This window comes from Martes martes, assembly GCF_963455335.1.
Source record: "Martes martes genome assembly, chromosome: 1".
Classification (NCBI taxonomy): domain Eukaryota; kingdom Metazoa; phylum Chordata; class Mammalia; order Carnivora; family Mustelidae; genus Martes; species Martes martes.
In genome coordinates, this window is record NC_137888.1 from 15,366,729 (window position 1) to 15,386,534 (window position 19,806).

General features: G+C 39.6%; 2 protein-coding genes across 14 annotated transcripts in view; one reads left to right on the forward strand and one right to left on the reverse strand.

Moving 5' to 3' along the window:
• The window catches only part of USP16 (ubiquitin specific peptidase 16), a 29,505-nt gene extending 22,008 nt beyond the window's left edge, over window positions 1–7,497 (reverse strand). For 2 of the 13 annotated variants that reach the window (XM_080827346.1, XM_080827338.1), the window contains exons 1-2: window positions 4,335–4,475; window positions 1,299–1,400 (exon numbers count right to left, since the gene is read on the reverse strand). In XM_080827346.1, coding sequence (XP_080683472.1) covers window positions 1,299–1,359 — 61 coding nt within the window. In that variant the 5' untranslated portion in view covers window positions 1,360–1,400; window positions 4,335–4,475. Of the gene's footprint in view, window positions 1–1,298; window positions 1,401–3,165; window positions 3,267–3,943; window positions 4,091–4,334; window positions 4,476–6,985 lie in introns of those variants that run through there. The other 11 variants (XM_080827350.1, XM_080827349.1, XM_080827342.1 and 8 more) reach the window with 9 other exon arrangements.
• RWDD2B (RWD domain containing 2B) lies at window positions 7,212–17,635 on the forward strand. The gene is made up of 6 exons (XM_080827445.1): window positions 7,212–7,379; window positions 12,213–12,389; window positions 15,391–15,617; window positions 15,717–15,784; window positions 15,908–16,270; window positions 16,882–17,635. The coding sequence occupies exons 3-6, from the start codon at window positions 15,411–15,413 to the stop codon at window positions 17,114–17,116; spliced, it is 873 nt and encodes a 290-aa protein (XP_080683571.1). The 5' UTR covers window positions 7,212–7,379; window positions 12,213–12,389; window positions 15,391–15,410; the 3' UTR covers window positions 17,117–17,635.
• The last annotated feature ends 2,171 nt before the right edge of the window (window positions 17,636–19,806 follow it).

Genomic DNA, 19,806 nt, shown 5'->3' on the forward strand with positions numbered 1-19,806 from the left:
CTCTTTGAGTAGTATTCTTGCAGAAGCAGATAAATAAATAAATAAATGTATAAGAATCTCCAAAATGTTAAAACAAACAAAAACAGTATCTCCAAAATGTGCTATAGCAGTACACAAAGGGCTAAAATCAATGAAGGTTACCTAGACTAGGTAACATCTGTACAGTCTTATTTATAGTAAGAAAGTTTTCTGATATTAAGCACTTACTATGAATTTGACACTGTGCTGTTTTTGCATACATGATCTCATTTAATTCTCACATCCCCCTAAAAGAAAGACACTACTATCCCCAATGACAGATGAGAAAACTAAGATTTAGTGCCCAAGATCACATAACTACAGAATGGCTATGCCAGAATTTGGACTCAGGTCTTCCTGACCTCAAAGCTCACACTTTCAACTATAAACTCAGGGACTGAACAACTGAAAAGGCCATATCCGACGAACAGAAGTATGAGGGTATAAAATATCAAAGTGCATACTCTCTCCTCAGACTGTCACCTCACACATGTGTAAAAACAAACAGCAGGACCTGAGACCAAAAACCCTGTTGGGACCAGATCAGTAAAGGGCTTTGCAAGTCACTCTAAAACACCTCAGTTGTTTCAGGGACCCAAGAGGTTCAGAAACCAGTCAAGTGGCACATTTAGCTTTTGTACAATGAACTTAACCTGCACCCAGAGAAAATAAAAACAAATGAGATCATATAAAAAACTACTAAATCTCAATAGGTAATTAAAGAAACACAAACTAAAAAAAGAAAATACTCTTTTTCAACTAGACAATCAGCAGATGTTTACAAATGATACCAGCCAGTGTTGATAATGTTAAGGGAAATGGGCTCTTTATTTCACTGGTAGGGGGCCTGTTAGTAAAAAAAAAAAATTGAAGGGCATTTAGCTATGGAAGCAAAAGAGCCTTGAAAATATTTATGCCATTTATTTCAAAAATATTACTTGTAAAATCTGTACTAAAAAGATAGTTGGATGTGCAAAGAGATTTAGCTACAAAAATGTTTACTATCACTTTTCATATCATTGAAAAGTTAAAGATTACCTAAATTTGTGTTAACAGTGGGGAATTACCTAATTATGAAATATGTACCCATGGTCCTTTACATCAATGGAGTATCATGTCATTAAGAATATTAAGACTATTAAATGACATGTAGATAAAAACATTAAGTTAAAATGCAAATTAAAGAATAATGTACACTTTGATCCCATTTGTACATATTAAAATATATGTCCATTTAGGGATATAAACATAACTTTAAAGATTCAATTGGTAAAATATACCTAAAGATTCAGAAGAATCATCAATTGGAACAGTTTTTCCCTTTGTCCGTTTCTTTCCCATGTTGGCACTTTATGGATTACTTACTGACACAAAATAACAATCTAGAAAACAAGATAAAGTTAGCTTGACAAAAAAAAAAAAAAAGAGTATGTTTTATATTTCTCTAGGCGATAGTAACTAAGCCACATATTTTACGTCTATCACACTTTATAATTTACAAAGCCCATTCACATATATCATCCAGTTTTCAGTAAGAATTCTGAAGTAGACAGGAAAGTGTTACTCCTGTTTTTCATAGCTTAGAAAGCTGATTCTTAGTAAGATTAAGAGTTTTGCAATGAGTTTAAGAGTCAGGAAAGAATCGGTGTCTTCTTATACAGATCTTTAAAAGTCTCAGCACTTTATACTACAGGAATTCAACTTTTCATTACATAAATGTGGAGTGGTGGTGGCATTTTGAAACAGAATAATGCCGCTTTCTCCTAAGCTATCTTTCTTAACTTTGCAGTCCATGCAAATCAAACTGATAATTTTTCCAAGAAAAATATGAAATAATTCTGAAGATAATCTACGAAAGGGAGTTAGAAAATTTACAAACTTCAAAGCCAAATATAAAAAGTGATCCACTGTTCCACATTTTCCATACCAGGATTCCCTCCTGGTATTAGCTGAGAACTTACTACAACGGCATTCTCAACTGTTTACATTATTATATTACTGCCAAAATCAGTTTGGAAGACTATAATAAATCTAGCTGCACATCAAATCTTCATCTCCTTAGTCAACAATTCAAAATTAGAATATATGAAAAGTGCTGAAAGTACATACAGATCTACCTAACTTTAAATAACGATTCTGAAAACCTATACTTCACTTCAAATAACTTAGTGTCAAAATCACCTGAATGACTATAGTAATTATTTTACCTGGAATGTTTATTAAAATTCTGATTACATAAGTGGAAAGCAGGACCTGGGAGACAGGTTTTGAAAACACTTCCCAATTAATTCTGATACTTAGCTGTCATCCTGTCGTGGCTAAGGTCTTAGAAATATTCCTCTTTTAGCTCTTACTTGTTTAGTTAGTTAATTCAAAAAGGTTTATATGAAGTGCCACATCTAGTAATAGTTAAACCTTCCAAGGATCATCTAAAATTTAACACGGCTCCATGTTTACAAAATAAACGAATTAACTAATAACAAACAAAATAACACAGAGTATACAGGCATATATAAAACTAGGGTACTTTTTACATACACTTTATCCCCCTAAAATAACATGTTACATAATTTATCTTCTCTAGAATTAGAGATTTTAAGGGGGAAAAAAAAAAAACAGTACCCAAGTTCTTGCCTCCAATCCAACTCCCTGTAATCTGTGCTGCATTCCAGTACCAGGAATCTAATAATCTAATAATACCATTTTCACCATATCCATGCTTCTGAGCTGTGCACTTACAGTCCCTTATAAATTGTCCTCAGTGCTCTGGTAATCCTGATTCTCATTACTTCTCGGCAAAGAACCAGTAAAGTTTACTTATACCGTGCTTTTTATCTCCAAAGCCATTTCATAAACATTATCTTATTTGATTTTTCACAACCCTTTAAATGGAGCGTTTTGCTAAAGGAAGAAACTCAGAAACAAAATGACCAAAGATAACAGAGTGGCAGAGATGTAATTAAAACACAGGTTTTTCAGTTCCAAGACCACCACAAAACACTGTGGCCCCACCTCTATGACTCTGATTTTTAGCTAGAATGTTCTCTCCTCTAGCAAAATCTTACCAATTCTCCAAGATGTTCATTTCAATGAAGCCTTAGGCAACCATTCTACTATAAATAAACCTCTCAACTTAAGTTTCCCAACCTTTATAACGTGTGCTGTTCCTTTTGTCCCCTAATTCCATGGGCTGCTTCTTAAATCTTTGACCTGGACACGTGTTATTTCTCTATCTGGAATCTAAAGTTCTAGGAGAAAGAAATGGTTTTAGGCATCGCTTCTGAATTGCCTAAAGCATCTTAATATAGTGTTAGTACATATAAAAATACTTCCCAAGAAGTAATGCTTGCACTGAAACAGAAAAAGAGCATAGTATCTGAGATATAAAAGATGATTATAAGGTGCAAAGGTAGGTACACCTAAGAATGAAGCAAACAGGTTCCGGTGAAAAACAAAATGGTAAAGAATTCAGAAGTCTCCAGTAGTGAAGGCAGCACTAGCAAATCTGGTTTGAAGACTGCGGTAGCCCAGACACCAAAGAAAAACTTGATAACTCTAACTACTTCGGTGAGAGGATACTTCAAAGCTTTGGAAAGCGTTACAGTAAATCATTGGCCGCTATAAAGGGCATCAAATAAACCTAGAAAAAAGAGTGGCAAGTACCATCAGCTATAAAACATCAATAAATCTATTAAGTTTTTCAGGTGAGTTCACATGAGAGTCAGCTTCTCAACCAAATTACTCTTTAAAGACTCCACACAAAATTTAAATCAAAGCTGGTCTTGCCGGTTCGCATACTAATCCAGTTCCCTTCCCCTCCCAGTCCTCCCATGCCTGCTCGATTCCATTAAAAATGGAAGCGTTTGTAAAACTTTGTCAGCAGATCTTAAATATGGCTTTCAAGTTTGGCGTACATCTGACCTACCCTAGGATCACTGAATCGTTGAGATGACAAATCCTGCTTTTCCTACTAACCACCACATGGACGCGGCAGCAAACCCAACCCCACCTGTAGGGTGCTCCTGGCCGCGCGGCGCCCGCCACACCTCCCCTTCCCTTCCAACTGCTCGGCACCCACGGGGGAGCTTTCGGGTCCGGGGTCGATCGGGGCGCCAGCACCGACAACTCATTGGCCAGCTCCTGGAACTGACAGGACATGAAGCCAATGAGAACGCGGTACCGGGCCGAGGCTGGGTAACGTGCTTAAGGAAGAGGAGCCTTCGAGAAGAGAACCTGGTCAAGGCAGGAAATTCGGGCTCTCAAAACGCAGGAAGTTATGCGAGCGGTGACTCCGAGTCAGTGGGAACAGAACTCACCCACGGCGACAGCGCCCATAACTGCATCCCCTAATGAGCCTGTGGGCTGGGCAGCCAGCTCTGTCTTCCTCTCGGTGACGGATAGAGAGCGACAGAGCTCAAGCCAGACTGACCCCTAGAAAGCAACAACTTCCGGTACGTGGCATTATGGGAGGTGGTTTAGTCCCAGGAGCCTGCGGCGCTGACGCTATTGCATTGGCGCTTGCGCGCAATTCCTTCCGGAAGTTGAGGTACAGCCACCTGGAAGAACCTGGCTGGCTGTTTTCCTCACTCTGGTGTAATTATGGAGTTGTTTAAATGCTTCGGAAGCTTGAGTACCTGGTTGTGGTCAGAGTATTGGAATCTCCTTGATGGGTTACTTTATTCACGTTACATCTGAAAGCTGGGTAGGAGGGTAACATTTACATTTCACAGAGTTCCCCTTATTCTGCCCAATCGCCTTCTAAATGTTCAGTACGTAAATTGTCTTGAATTAACCTTGCCGACGGAAGGTAAAATTTTCAAGCATTTGCTGCGTGTCCGTTAAAAATACTGTAAGTGCCGAGCCTCCTGTGAAGTGAGTTAAATGAACACAGGCTCGGTACCCTGGGATTTAGTCTTTTTTTTTTTTTTTTTTTTTTTTTTTTAAAGATTTTATTTATTTATTTGACAGAGATCACAAGTAGGCAAAGAGGCAGGCAGAGAGAGAGGAGGAAGCAGGCTCGGAGCAGAGAGCCCGATGCGGGGCTCGATCCCAGGACCCCGGGATCATGACCCAAGCCGAAGGCAGAGGCTTTAACCCACTGAGCCACCCAGGTGCCCCTGGGATTTAGTCTTTTACAGAAGACAAAAGAATCGCTTGGGGAAAAAGTAAAATAGGCAAGGGATATGAACAGGTTATTCACGATAAAAGGACAACTGGTCAAAAGAGAGGAAGAAGTGTTCATCTTTTTAGTAATCAGATAAAAGTAGGTTAAGAAAGTGGCATCCTGACCTATCAAACTGGCCAGAGTAACAAGAGTTACATTTGACTCTTCTGCTCTTTACAGCTGATAGAATTTTTTAAGCCTCCACTCAGCACACAGGCTTTTTTTTTTTCTTCTATTCTAAAACGCAGCCTTAGGGACATTGTACCACTTGTTTCCTCTGCCTAGAGTGCTGCTCCCATTATCTTCTGTGGTTGCTACTTTATTGTAACTCTGTTTACACCTTAAAAGTCACTTTCTCGGGGCGCCTGGGTGGCCCCGTGGATTAAGCGTCTGCCTTCAGCTGGGGTCATGATCCCAGAGTCCTGGGATCGAGCCCCGCATCGGGCTCTCTCTCTGCATGGAGCCTGCTCCCCCCTCTCTCTCTGCCTGCCTCTCTGCCTACTTGTGATCTCTCTCTCTGTCAAATAAATAAATAAAATCTTAAAAAAAAAAAAGTCACTTTCTCCTAGAGAAATTGGCTGGGCAATCTAGGTTATAGAACCACCTGATCACTCCCATCACTTTATTTTATGTCACTACCCAGCAATTACCACTATCTAGTATTTTTCTTTCAAATTTACCTATATATTTCTTCCACCACCCCCCCACACACACACCCATACATACACAGAAACATGCAAATGTAAATGGGACATCTCATTTGTCTTGGTTATGGCTATCTCTAGTACTCAGAAGTATCTGGAACATAGTAAATGCTTACTACATACTTATTAAAGGACAGTCATTAGAAATGAAAAATTTTTCAAGACTGTTCATAGTAGCCTTACTCATAATAGCCAGAAACTAGAAACAGCCCACATTTTGAACAAAAGAATAGGAAAACTGTGGTATTCTCATAAAATGGGATTCTAAGCAATAAAAAGAAACTGTAAGGCATACGAACAGGGATGAATCTGTAAAATATTATAGAGGCCCCTGGGTGGTTCAGTGGGTTAAAGCCTCTATCTTCGGCTTAGGTCATGATCCCAGGGTCCTGGGATCCAGCCCCGCATCGGGTTCTCTGCTCAGCAGGGAGCCTGCTTCCTCATCTCTCTCTGCCTGCCTCTCTGCCTACTTGTGGTCTCTGTCAAATAAATAAAATCTTTAAGAAAAATAAAATATTATAGTGGAAGACTTATGCAAAAGTACCTACTATGTAATTCCATTCCTATGAACAGGCAAAACTAATTATGGCAGGAAAAAAAGTCAAAAGTGGTTGCCTCTTGGGGATTTGGGTGGGGACTGACTGAGAAGCAGCATGAAGGAACTTCTAGGATGCTAGTAATGTTCTATATCTTAATAGGATTTAAGCTACACAGGTGTATGCATTTGTCAAAACTCAGCAAATACACAGTAAAGATGTGCATTTCATTTTTACCTCAAAATTAAAAATCAAACATTTGAATCTTAATGCTATGCAGAATGAAGTACTTAGGGAGAAGTATGCCAATGTGTGCAATTGCTTTGAAATGCATCAAAACAGATGGATTGATGAATGGATTAGATATAAAACAAAACTGGTAGAATAAAAGGTGACTTTTCTAAAGTCACCACGACCACCATCCAGGCTCACCTCTCCCTAATGCCTTGCTATTTAGGGGCCAGAAGAATCCCTGTTGTGTGGGAAGATAGCAGAAACGCAGAACAGGGAACCCCACTCTTACATACTGAATCCCGAGCTACATAAAACCGAACGATTCCTACCCATGTTTGTATTTGAGGAGCGTTACTTTAATAGACCATTCCTTGATCCAGGAACCAGTGCCTTCTGATACTTCTCCATGGCAGTGGCAGCAGCTGAGAAATGCCAGTAGAGTGGAATTTAAACTCTGCGACTGAGAGGCATAGAGCATTGCCAAGAATTCCGGCCGCCGAGCACCTGCCAGGACCAAACATTCAGGAACAAATGGGCTTCCGGGGCATAGGGCCCCACGCGCGCGCATGCGCCAAGCCGAGAGGGCGTCGTCTCACTTCCCTTGGGCCGCGTAGGCTTCGGATTGCCTAATAGAGGAACGCTGAGGCTCCCGCTGGATGAGACCTGAGCTGTCCGTGCAGCCAGAAAATCCAGGGTTTCGCTCCGAGGGGGTCCATGGCCCAGGTGAGTCTTCAGTCCACTGCTGCCCAGCCGAACCGGGGATTTCCCGCGTGGCAGAGGCCCGTGGCCCCCTCCGGGAGCTCGGCGACGTCGCGGCCCCGCCTTCCCCACGCGCTACACTGCTCATTGGATAGAGCCGGCTCCGGCTGTACCTGACCCCGCCCGCAGTCGGGACCTTCCCTTCCCGCACTCACTACCGTCCCCAGGCCCAGTCAGTTGTTAGGGGCGACGGCGCCTGTGCGCAAGGTTTCGGTGGTGGTCGGTCTGCGACTTGCCCGGTGTCAGGGCTTGTGCCGCCTGTAGCCGCTGTGCTCTGTAAAATAAGAATCTGCGAGGAAAAAAGAATGATTCCACTTAGGAAACTCAGTTTTCATTCTACATTCGTACATTCAGCTTTCACTGAAATCTTGAGTCCGAAGATTCTCTTCAGGGGTTTTTGTTTTGTTTTGTTTTGTTTTGTTGTTTTTGCATTGAAATCTTTCTACGAAAGAAATTGGACAAGTAAATGGTATACCTGTAGCATCATTCCCATAGTTGTTCGCACACAGGTCGCTTGGCCTCAGACTTGTTTGCTGGCACTATGTCATCTTCCAGACCTCCAAATTCAGTGGGACTTTCTCCCAGCTTCACTCACTCAATAAGTGACAAAACAAGCATGCCTTTTAATATATGTTGGTTACTCCCAAAATTACATCTCCAGTCATATACCTCATAAATTGCATAATTGTACATCCAACTGTCCACTGAACATCTCTATTGAGTAGATATATGTCTTAGTAATACTTCATTACATAGTATTTCTAAAACGAGGCTTTAAGTGTCCACCATCTTCCCTACCTAAATGCCAAATCCATCCTTCCAGTCTCTTAATGCCTTGGATTTATTCTTTTTTTTTTTTAAGGATTTTATTTATTTATTTGACAGACAGAGATCACAAGTAGGCAGAGAGGCAGAGAGAGGAGGAAGCAGGCTCCCTGCTGAGCCAAAGGCAGAGGCTTTAACCCACTGAGCCACCCAGGCGCCCCCTTTGGATTTATTCTTACATATCACATATAATATGTCAGTAAATCTTGTTGGTTCTACTCTTTCTGTATGCCCAGAACTTGAATGTTGCTCACCACCTGGACTAATCCAAGCCACTGTTATCTCTTTCCAAGTCATTGTAGTGCCTCCCTGGTCTCCCACCTTTCATCCTCATTGCCCTGCACATTTCACAGCATCAGATGTGGGCCTCTCCATAAGTAAGTCAAACCTCTGCAGTGGTCTTCCATATCGGACAGAATAAAATCCAAAGTCCTGGCCATGCCCTCTGAGTCCTAACTTAAACTGCCCCACATTTCCTTTCTAATCTTGCCTCCTAAAATTTTGCCCCATGCTTAGTTGGCTCCAGCACCTGGTCTAGCACGTCCCTGCCACAAGGGCTTTGAACTTGCTGTTCTTCTTGCCTGGAAAAGGCATTTTATGTGTGTGATTTTTGAGATTATTTTTTTATGATTTTTGATCATTGTTAGAGTCTTAGTGTGAAGGACAATGCTTGATACACAATAGGTGATCAAGACACATTTGTGGATGAATATAACAACAGCAACCACTTTTACAGTACTCTGTTGCCAAGCACTGTTTAAAGCATCTTCCACACACCATCATTTAGTCCTCACAGCGACCCTATCATCCCATTTTAAAGATGGGGAGACTGAGGCACAGAGAATTTAAGCCACCTGCCTAAGGTCACACAGTTGTTAAGTGCACGTTGGCAGTCTAAGTAGCAGAGTACATACTTAAACCACTAGGATAAAAATACAAAATAAATTCACTTCCTCTAATAACCATCTAGCCATCTAATAACCTCTAATAACTAACCTCAACTTTAAAAGACTAGAAAAGATATTCATGGAATTCCAATGAGTTCAGGGATTTTGAATACTTACATGGATTTTTTTTTTAAGATTTCATTTATTTATTTGAGAGAAAGAGACAGTGAGAGAGAGCATGAGAGGGGAGAAGGTCAGAGGGAGAAGCAGACTCCCTGTGGAGCCTGTATCCCGATGCGGGACTTGATTCTGGAACTCTGGGATAGTGACCTGAGCCAATGGCAGTTGCTTAACCAACTGAACCACCCAGGTGCCCCGCATTTTTTTTTTTTTTTAAATAACAGAGCAAATATATGTTAGGATGTCAAATGAAAATAGGATGTAAAATTACATGAAGTGACTGGTTAGTAAAGAAAACATTGTGTTTAAGGAAGGGAGAAGTGTTTGCAGCTCTAACAGTTTTTGAAAAAAACTCAGAGATGATGGGTAGCATTGATAATATTTAAACTATTTATATTAGCATGGCTAGATGACAAAGCAGGGATTCCTGATCTGTTCTGTGTAGAAGAGAGCTCATATTAAGTCAGGGGGGAAAAAATCTGGGGTCAAATTGGTTTGGGATACTCAGCATACTTTTTTTTTTTTAAGATTTTGTTTATTTATTTGACAGACAGATCACAAGTAGGCAGAGAGGCAGGCAGAGAGAGAAGGGAGGAAGCAGGCTCCCTGCTGAGCAGAGAGCCCGATGCGGGACTCGATCCCAGGACGCTGGGATCATGACCTGAGCCGAAGGCAGCGGCTTTAACCCACTGAGCCACCCAGGCGCCCCAGGATACTCACCATACTAAAACTTCCTAGAAATTCACAGTCCATGTTGGTATCTAACAATAAAGACTTTGAGAAGCCACATGCTAAAATTGGGCCCATATAATTTACTGTCCAGATGGGGTTATTTTTGTTTAAGATAAATTCTAGTCGGGACAATGGGATGGCCAACTGTCACCCTGAAAAACCTGTTAAACTTTCTGTCATTTAGCATTTCAAGAACTTATTTAAGCACAAAAATGCTTTGTGTAATTTTTTCCCCAGCATGGCACTGATGCCTTGATAAACAATGTTTTAATGACTTCAGTTGAAAAAGCACTGGTATTAGGAATGATGTGTTGGCATTGATTTATATTCTGGTCTGTGGAGACAGCCAATGCGTGCAAGAGTGCTTCCTATTTTCCTGATTCCTTATCTAATTAATTGTAATGAACTCAACACCCCACCACATTTAGTCATTCTCATAGTCCTTAATGTGTTCTTTTTTTAAATTATTTTTTTATTAATTTTTTAAATTTTTTATAAACATATAATGTATTTTTATCCCCAGGGGTACAGGTCTGTGAATCGCCAGGTTTACACATTTCACAGCACTCACCATAGCACATACCCTCCCCAATGTCCATAACCCCACCACCCCCTCTTGACCCTCCGTCCAGCAACCCTCAGTTTGTTTTGTGAGGTTAAGAGTCTCCTATGGTTTGTCTCCCTCCCGATCCCATCTCCTTAATGTGTTCTTGATAGGACCTAATACAGTTATTGATCTGTCACTTGTGACTAATACACATTTCCATTTAAGTAGAAGAATTGTTATTCTTTAAAACTACAATACAGTGAACTTGCTAAATTGTTGACCAAATACCATTTTCTAATATTAAAGAAACAATCCAACTATATTTGGATGGAGTAAAGAAGATGTAATTTAAAAAAAAAAAGATGTAATAAAGGGAGGACTTGTTCTTAGAAGGCTTGATAATGAATCATCCAAGACAGCCTTTGTGAACTGGGTCCACTCTAAATGTGTAGGCATTTTGGGCTACCGGTCTGTGAAACTAACAGCCAGATCATGAACTGGGATAAATTCACCCCACTAAGTAGCTGTCAGGGTCTTCAGCTAGTTTGCCTTCAACTGAGGGAAACCTAACACACCCCCACTCCTCTCAGACTGCAACTCTTACCCAATCACGGATTACGAGAACATATTCCTAATAAATAGTTGGTGCTCTCTTGTATGTCTTTGTACACCTCTGTTAGACACTGCATACAATATGTATAATGACAATATGGAGCGTGAGTTGCTGGAGGCAGTGTCCAGGTAAGAGGAGTCAAAGTTCTAGAAGGAAATAGATATGCACTCAACTCTGAAATTTTGAAGAGATTGCTTAATGAAGGGACTGTTTACAGAGGTGTGGCCAGGCATTATTGCCCCTAGGAAGATTTAGGCCTGGAAGATTTGCTGGAGCTGAAGAAGAAGGGCTGCCCACAAAAGCTATGGTCTTAAGGAGTCACGACCATTGTCAGAATCCCACCAAAACAGGAAAGATGTAGTGAAGAAATACCCTGGCTTCTTTCTCCTCCCATCCTCCCCTTTTCTGCCAGAGCATTAGCTGAAACTAACCACAAGAAAAAAGAGTGGGGTGGTATAGGCTGCAGAGGTCAGTTTTTTAGAGTCTAGAGCAAGGAAAAGAAGGACCAAGAATGTGTTTAGGGGACAAATAAGTAACTAGCAGAAAAGAAAATGGTCCGAATAATGAGCCCCTGAATTAGGCCTTTGTAGTCAGGGTTGTGAGGAAGGGACAGGTTCAGGTCTACACTATTTTTCATGTGCTTTCCTGCCTTATAGACCTTTCTTCTCTCCCCACTATGCTTCCTTCTCCACTTGTCTAAGTCTTAGCCTATATTTAGGGCTCAACTCAGGGCCACCTGGCTGGCTCAGTCAGAAAAGCATGTAACTCTTGACCTTAGGGTCATGAGTTTGAGACCCACATTGGGTGTAGAGATTACTTAAATAAAACTTTTAAAAAAAATTTGGAGAAAGGTTCAACTCAGATCCTGTCTCCTTCCTTAACTCTTTCCTGATAGCCCATTTCATTAACATGTACTCCTCTTAATCCCCACAATAATGCCTATACTAGTCATTTAACACTAGCCACTTAACACATTTAGCCTTTTTTATCTGCATTGTTCTATATCTTACTAGGTAATAAATCCTGATCCTCAAACTAATTAGAAAGCTCCGCGAAGGAATGAAGCATGAAGCTCTACATATGGTATTTACTCAATAAACATTTACCCGAAGATGAGAAGGAATTCCATGAAGACGCCATTAACCAAGATAATAGTGTTTGATTTCACAGAGTAAATTCTCTTTGAGAAGGTAAGACACGTTTCCTTTGGAGAATGGGACTGAGCTCTGTTTTTCTTTTCAGATGTGTAACTCCTTTTTTTCTAAATTCAGAAACACTACATAGTAATCCTAAAACTTCAAACAATAAAGAAGCATATAAATTAGTCAGCCCTTCCTTTCTTCCTTCTACCCACATTTAACAAACTAATTTGGTGAATTCTCTTTCTGACTTTTTTCATGTGTGTATAGTGATATAACAATGAATAATATGATCATACCTATTTATATTCTTTTACAATCTACTTTTTTAAGGTAACTATTGTATCATGAATATCAGTGTTAATATGTATTTTTTAATGATCTCATAATATTCTGTTTAGATATATATTTATTTAACTAATCTATTGTTGAACATTTAGGTCATGTCTGATTTTTTTATTGTAGATAATAAGCAATGAACATCCTTATAAACACCTTTTTTATATACTGTCTGATTTTTTCTTAGATCAGTTTCACAGAATTAGATCAGCTTTCCTTATACCAAGTTTTTCTTCTATAACAATTATTAGATGTAAACTATCTTTGTGTGTATATGTGTGTGTATCTGTGTGTGTGTATGTGTGTGTTTGCACATGCATACTAATTTAGTAAGTTAAAAATATTGTGTAGGAGGGACTTCCACTTTTGGAACAGAGTAGATGTATTTTTCCTAATTTGTCCAACTAAGTACAACTAAGGATCCTGGACACTATAAAACAAACACAAAAGACTCTGAAAAGTGAAAAGGAAAGCAGAAAAACCAGGGGAACTTGGGAGCCAAGGAAGGACACAATGGTGACTTCCTTGGTTATTCTTTTTTGCCTCAAATACCTGAGCCTTGATTAAAGAAGCAGCACCCCAGAAATATCAAGGGTACAGACCAAACAAATTGTAAAGCCTTAAAAAACCCTGCTCTCTCTAGCTAAAGTACCAAGAACTGTGCAGCTGAGCAAGATGGAAATCACTTAGATAATAAACGTGCTATATTGGGTAAATACCAAAGAAAACACTGTGGCCTCTTCCTTACCACACCAGCAAAGTGCGCCTAGGTTCCACTTTCACTGAGCTGTAATGACCACTTCAGTGCCCACTCCTTGTCAGGATGGTATAAAAAAAAAAAAAATGTGATTAGGGATCTAGGACTTTCCTCTCTGCTGTGTGAGAATGAGGACCTTACCAGGGTTTAGTGTCACACCCATGTCAGATCCATGTCAGACCACTTGGGGAGCCTGTACTTCCCCTCTGATGCAGTAGTAACAAGGCATCCCACCTTCACCCTTCTGGAGTGACGTCCAAGAAGTCTAGTGGGGAGTCCAGCTTTCACCAACACCTAACATTAACAAAGTGGCCCATCAACATGCTGTTAGTGGAGGCCGCATGGGTAACAATAAGGAGGCACTTCCACCCCTCCCAGGCAGAAGCTCCCCTTTTTCTCCCTTCTGAAGCAGGGTTTCAGAAGAAGTATGCTAAAATGGAAGATTTGAGTATTTTTCAGAGTCTCATAATACCTAAAATGTCCAGATTAAATAAATTTTAAAAATCATCATCATACCAGGAAGAAGGAAAGTCTCAAACTAAATGAAAAAGGCAATAAAATAGATGCCAATGCCAGGATGACAGAGATGGCAGGATTATCTGACAAAAGATTTCATTTTATTTTATTTTTTTTAAAGTAATCACTACAGCCAATGTGGGGCTTGAACTCGTGACCCTGAGATCAGGAATTGCATGCTCTTCTTACTGAGCCAGCCAGGTACCCCTGACAAAGATTTAAAACATATATCATAAGGGCGCCTGGGTGGCTTAGTGGGTTAAGCCTCTGCCTTCAACTCGGGTCATGATCTCAGGGTCCTGGGATCGACCCCTGCATCGAGCTCTCTGCTCAGCAGGGAGCCTACTTCCCCCTCTCTTTCTCTCTCTGTCTACTTGTGATCTCTATCTGTCAAATAAATAAATAAAATCTTAAAAAAAAAAAGTAAATAAAACTTAAAAAAATACCTATCTTAAAAAATTTTCAGTGAGCTTCTATTAAGAACTTCTATTAAATAAATGTTCATAATATCAAATGTGTGTAAATAACCCAGGTGCCCATCAATAGGCAAAGAATGCAATAAATTATGACCTATTGACATGATTCAGTATGACAGTCAACCACTAGAAAGAATGAGATAAATCACTATGTACTGACAATGAATAGTTCTTTGGTATATATTTGGAAGGGAAGAAGTAGGGAAAAAAGATATGTTTATATGATCCCTGCGGATATATTTTGATTATATATCTCACTCTTTACATATACATAAACATTATACCACCATATATTTTCCATTTATGTATGTGTATAATGCCTAAAATATTTTGTGTTACTGTAACACCAAAACTCTTCAACTTGGATGGGAGACTTAGGAAGGTAGGGGAGGAGATCACCAGCTGAAACTATATCTTCATTTTTTAACCTTCTACCACTTGAATTTTATAACCTAGTACTTTTCTTTTAATGTTAACAGAGGTTACTTGAGTTGTGGGATTGTTAGCATATTTTCTCTTCATATTTTCTCTTCATTCCTCTGCTTTTTAAAAACGAATAAACACTAATATTAAGAGAAAAATATTAGCCATCCACAAAACTCTCTTACTTATTCTGTTCATTCTAGGTTTCGAAAGTAACCAGCCATAGCCTCTCTCCTGGCTTTATCACTGATACGGCTTTTGACTACATGATTAGTTTACTTCAGTGAAATTGTTCATTGTGGTAGCTCAAGATTCCAGGTCAACTATCCAGATACAGAGGAATTTGATGCCTGGTTATTATTATAGTTTTATGACTTTCACTGGATTGGCCCATAGTTTGGATCCTTAGTATATTAACACCTGTTTAAATTTCACATTTTATGAAGAAATCAAACACACTTTCAATAAAGACCTATATTGATCTATTGAGTTCTCCCTAGGTTCTATTTGTAAATTCTCTCTCTTATCCTTACTTCCTTAGAAATTTACGGATATCCAAAAATGATTGAGATTGAACAGGCAGAGGCTCAGCTCTCTGAGTTAGACCTGCTAGCCAGTATGTTCCCTGGTGAGAACGAGCTCATAGTGAATGACCAGCTGGCTTTAGCGGAACTGAAAGATTGTATTGAAAAGAAGACGATGGAGGGACGATCTTCGAAAGTTTACTTTACTATCAATGTGAAACTGGATGTAACTGAGGAAACAACGGTAATTCACTTTGCTTTTTGAAGAACTGAAAGCCTGTCAAGACTTAAAACACCACGTAGGGTGTTTTCTTCTACTTCTCTCTCTCTTTTTTTTAATCAGGTGATGTTTTCTCTGGCCTGTATTCTTCCCTTTCAATACCCCGAAGTTCTGCCTGAAATTACTGTCAGGTATGTGACAGAAATTGGCCAACATCAACGTTAGAATTAACCTGAGAATAAAAGCAAGGCTTAAGTTTGTTCTCTGTTCCAAGAAAATTGACTTAATTTTTTATTCTTTATCTCTTCCATCAGATCAGTATCACTAAGTAGATCCCAACAGACTCAGCTGAACACAGATCTGACTGCATACCTGCAAAAGAATTGTCTTGGAGACGTCTGTATATTGAATGCCACAGAGTGGGTTAGAGAACATGCTTCTGGCTATATGAGCAGAGACACCATGCCTTCCCCTGCTCCAGGAAGTACATTCCAACCAGTTGATCTCATTCTCACAAGACTGTGGATCTATAGCCATCACATCTACAACAAGTGTAAAAGAAAGAATATTCTAGAGTGGGCAAAGGAGCTTTCCCTATCTGGATTTAGCATGCCTGGGAAACCTGGTGTTGTGTGTGTGGAAGGTCCACAAAGTGCCTGTGAAGAATTCTGGTCAAGGTTTGCTTTCACAAATGTTGTATGCTGTGTCAATAATTTTATTAGTAAACAAGATACTAGAGATGTGGCAATTAGTATGTCCCTCATGTTGTACCTTATGGGGGATTCAGTCTCAAGTCAATGGATAAAATAGAACTCACATATGATCAGCATCACCCCCTTCCCTGACATGGTGCACACAGGAGATGCTCTGTAAATAGCTGTTTATTTGGGCCCTTGTCCAAGATGTTATGATCCCCTTCATTTCCATGGATTGGATTCTTCTTAGTGATGTGATAAGCTGTGCATACCTTGTGAAACAAAGGGGTTTCTCATCTTCTCATTTCTGTACTGACATCCTAAATGAGTTTCTAAGAAGTCCCTTTGGGAGTTTGAGATACAGCAGTTTTCACATTTGTAAAATGCTGATTTGAGGTAGTAGCAATGAATGAGTTTAGGGATAGGATTCTGACCAGCATCATATTTGATTAAAATTAATCCCTGTGAGATAAAAGTAAATGTCTTTACTTCTGGGAAAAGGCATTGCTAAGTCTGTTTTATAACTTCTATTCTCAATGCTCTAGAAGACAGAACATATTTTCAGTGTGTCTACTTTGAAAATTTCTTTTCAGACTCAGAAAATTAAACTGGAAGAGAATTTTAATTCGCCATCGAGAAGACATTCCTTTTGATGGTACAAATGACAAAATAGAAAGACAAAGAAAATTTTCAAGTTTTGAAGAAAAAGTGTTCAGTGTTAATGGAGCCAGAGGAAACCACATGGACTTTGGTCAGCTGTATCAGTTTTTAAACGCCAAAGGATGTGCGGATGTTTTCCAGATGTTCTTTGGTGTGGAAGGACAGTGACTGGCAGAGGAATAATGAAAGTTTTTGTCACTGTTGGCCTTTTGATTTTTCCCCCAGTCTTTCTTGAAAGATGAAGTAATTTAGGGCATCCAGGTGGCTCAGTTGGCTAAGCATCTGACTTTGATTCAGGCCATGATCTCCAGTTCCTGGGACCTGGCGTGCCACTCAGCAGGAAGCCTGCTTCTCTCTGCCCCTCCCCCTGCTTGTGTGCTCTCTTTCAATCTCTCTCTCAAATGAATAAATAAAATCTTTACTAAATAAATGAATTTTAAAAATAAAAATGGATTTAAGTATAAGATATCAAAAGAGAGAAGAGCAAGTTAGATGGTCCTGCCTGTACTATATACTTTGAAAAAGACAATAAAAGCTGTAAGAGGGGTACCTGAGTGCCTGAGTGGCTCAGTTGGTTAAGCATCCAACCCTTGGTTGTGGCTCAAGTCATGGTTTCATGGTGGTAGGATTGGGTCAGAGTTGGGCTCTGAGCTCTGAAGCGAGTCTGCTTGGGATTTCCTCTCTCTCAAATAAACAAATTAAAAAAAAAAAAAACTACAAGAAATTGTAGTTAAGGGTTCCTGGGTGGCTCGGTTGGTTAAGCATCTGCCTTCAGATCAGGTCATGATCCCAGGGTCCTGGGGTCAAGCCCCACATTGGGCTCCCTCCTCAGTGGGGAGTCTGCCTCTCCCTTTGCCTCTGCCCCCTCCTACTCCCCAGCATGTGCTCTCTCCTCCCTCTCTCTCACTCTTCCAAATAAATATAATATTAAAAAAAAATGTAGTTAAATGTTAGGACACATGGCTTTCTTAGATTATTAAGAATGATTACATATTTGATACAATTATGTATTTGATATATAAACATTCCTATTAGGTAAAATTGACCAATCTGATTGCACGTACATTTATTCCACAATGACAATCTGTCAGTGTCTTAATTTGATACATATCTTGAACTGGAATCATCTACAAAGAAATAATGACAAATTCTGAAAACAAGCTATTAGTCCCAAATCAAACCATGGTTAAAAGTTAAAAGGATTATTAGAAAACAAGAGTGTGGGCAGGAAACATTGGCCATATGTCCACTTTTATTTGTAAAAGTAATTCCTGTACAAACCTTTTTTTTTTTTTTTTTTGAGAGAAAGTATAGGGGCAGAGGGAGAAGCAGAAGCAGACTCTCCGCTGAGCACCAATGCAGAACTTAAAACTCATCCACTTGGACACATGAAAAGACAGGTTGAAATGAGCGTTCAAATGAAAGTAAAGGCAAAAGTACTCACCAAGTTTGCGCTGCAGTTCAGAGTCTAGATGAGAAGATTCAGCCCCACGTTGGCCGCCAGAATGATGTGGTTTGGAGTGGTGGAGTTCAGAGCCCACGGTCAAGAGAGATTTCTTGAGACACCTTCGTGCAAAATGGTGACTTTATTAAAACACAGAGACAGGACCCCTGGACAGAAAGAGCGGCACTGGGGTTGTGAGGAGTGACTCATTATATAAGATTTTTCTGTCCTATGAAGAGGAGGTTGATGTTAGGACTCCAGGAAATTGAGTCTATGGGTTTCTGGAGATTGCTTTTTTTTTTTTGTAAATCATTAAGACAGTTGCAAACTGATGGAGACTCATGTCCTACATGACTGTGATCTCTATCAGTTAACCACTTGTTTTTTTCCTTTCCTTTGTTCTTAGGCAGCCAGGAGTGCCTGAGGAACGTCACACATATGGCCACCCGGGGAGGGGGTGCAATTTTTGTGCAGCAGTCATGTGCTTTGCCTTTAGCTTGCCTTTTGCTCCCTAATCAATGAGATCATAACCTTTTTGGTTTTTGCTCCCTAATCAATGAGATCATAACCTTTTTGGTTTTTGTTTCGTTCTGTTTTTGTTTTTGTTTTGCAATCAACAAAGCTACTATGAGCAACCTTTATGTCTTCGTGTTAGATTTCCAAAAGTGGAAATTCACTCTTACGCTCTGGATGTCTCTTGTCAAATTCCACTTATGAAGGGTTAAGAAATGAAAATTGCAATTCTTCTGAAAATTCCTTTTCTCTAGATTTTTATCATCCTTATTAGTATTTTGTCATTTTTTTAGATGAAAAATCTACATTTTATGTTATCTTCATTTGACTTTTAGTGTGGGTCAATCATATTTCCTTTGTGGTAAATGCCTATTTATGCTTTACTTATTTTTACTTAAATGGGCAGCGTTAAAATATTTATTTGTAAGCATTTTTTTTAACAGCAAGCATATTAGCCCCTAGTTAATGTTGTAGACTTTCCTGTCTATTTGTTTTTTTCTGACATAGAGGGAAAAAACATTTTAATTTAATGTATTTAAATCCATCAATAGTTTTCTTTAGGGTTTTCTTTTTTTGGAGTATCACCTGGGAAGGCTTTTTGTTGGTTCAAAACCTTGGGAGCTTCCCAGGTATAATCTGAGAGGCCACACCTTCCCTACCTACTGGGAAGGCGGGGAGAGAAGGAAGAGGCATACCACTCTAGGGTACTAGGTGGCATGTGGTTTTTGTTTGTTTTGTTTCATTTTACAGGAGCATCACTGGGGGGCAAATAAAGATGTCTTTGAAATAAGATGTTTTTAGCCTTAGCCTTAAGCTGTTTCCTCTTAGAGTTGAAATATCCCCTGGAGTCCTTGTTATTCTGTAGAAGGAAAAGAAGAAATCCTTTTCTCCTAACATAAAG

Coding starts and splice junctions, on each gene's coding strand:
- RWDD2B (XM_080827445.1), top strand. CDS start 15,411: ATGATTGAGATTGAACAGGCAGAGGCTCAGCTCTCTGAGTTAGACCTG. Junction 15,618..15,716: donor ATGTAACTGAGGAAACAACG/GTAATTCACTTT, acceptor TTTTTTAATCAG/GTGATGTTTTCTCTGGCCTG. Junction 16,271..16,881: donor TGTGAAGAATTCTGGTCAAG/GTTTGCTTTCAC, acceptor ATTTCTTTTCAG/ACTCAGAAAATTAAACTGGA.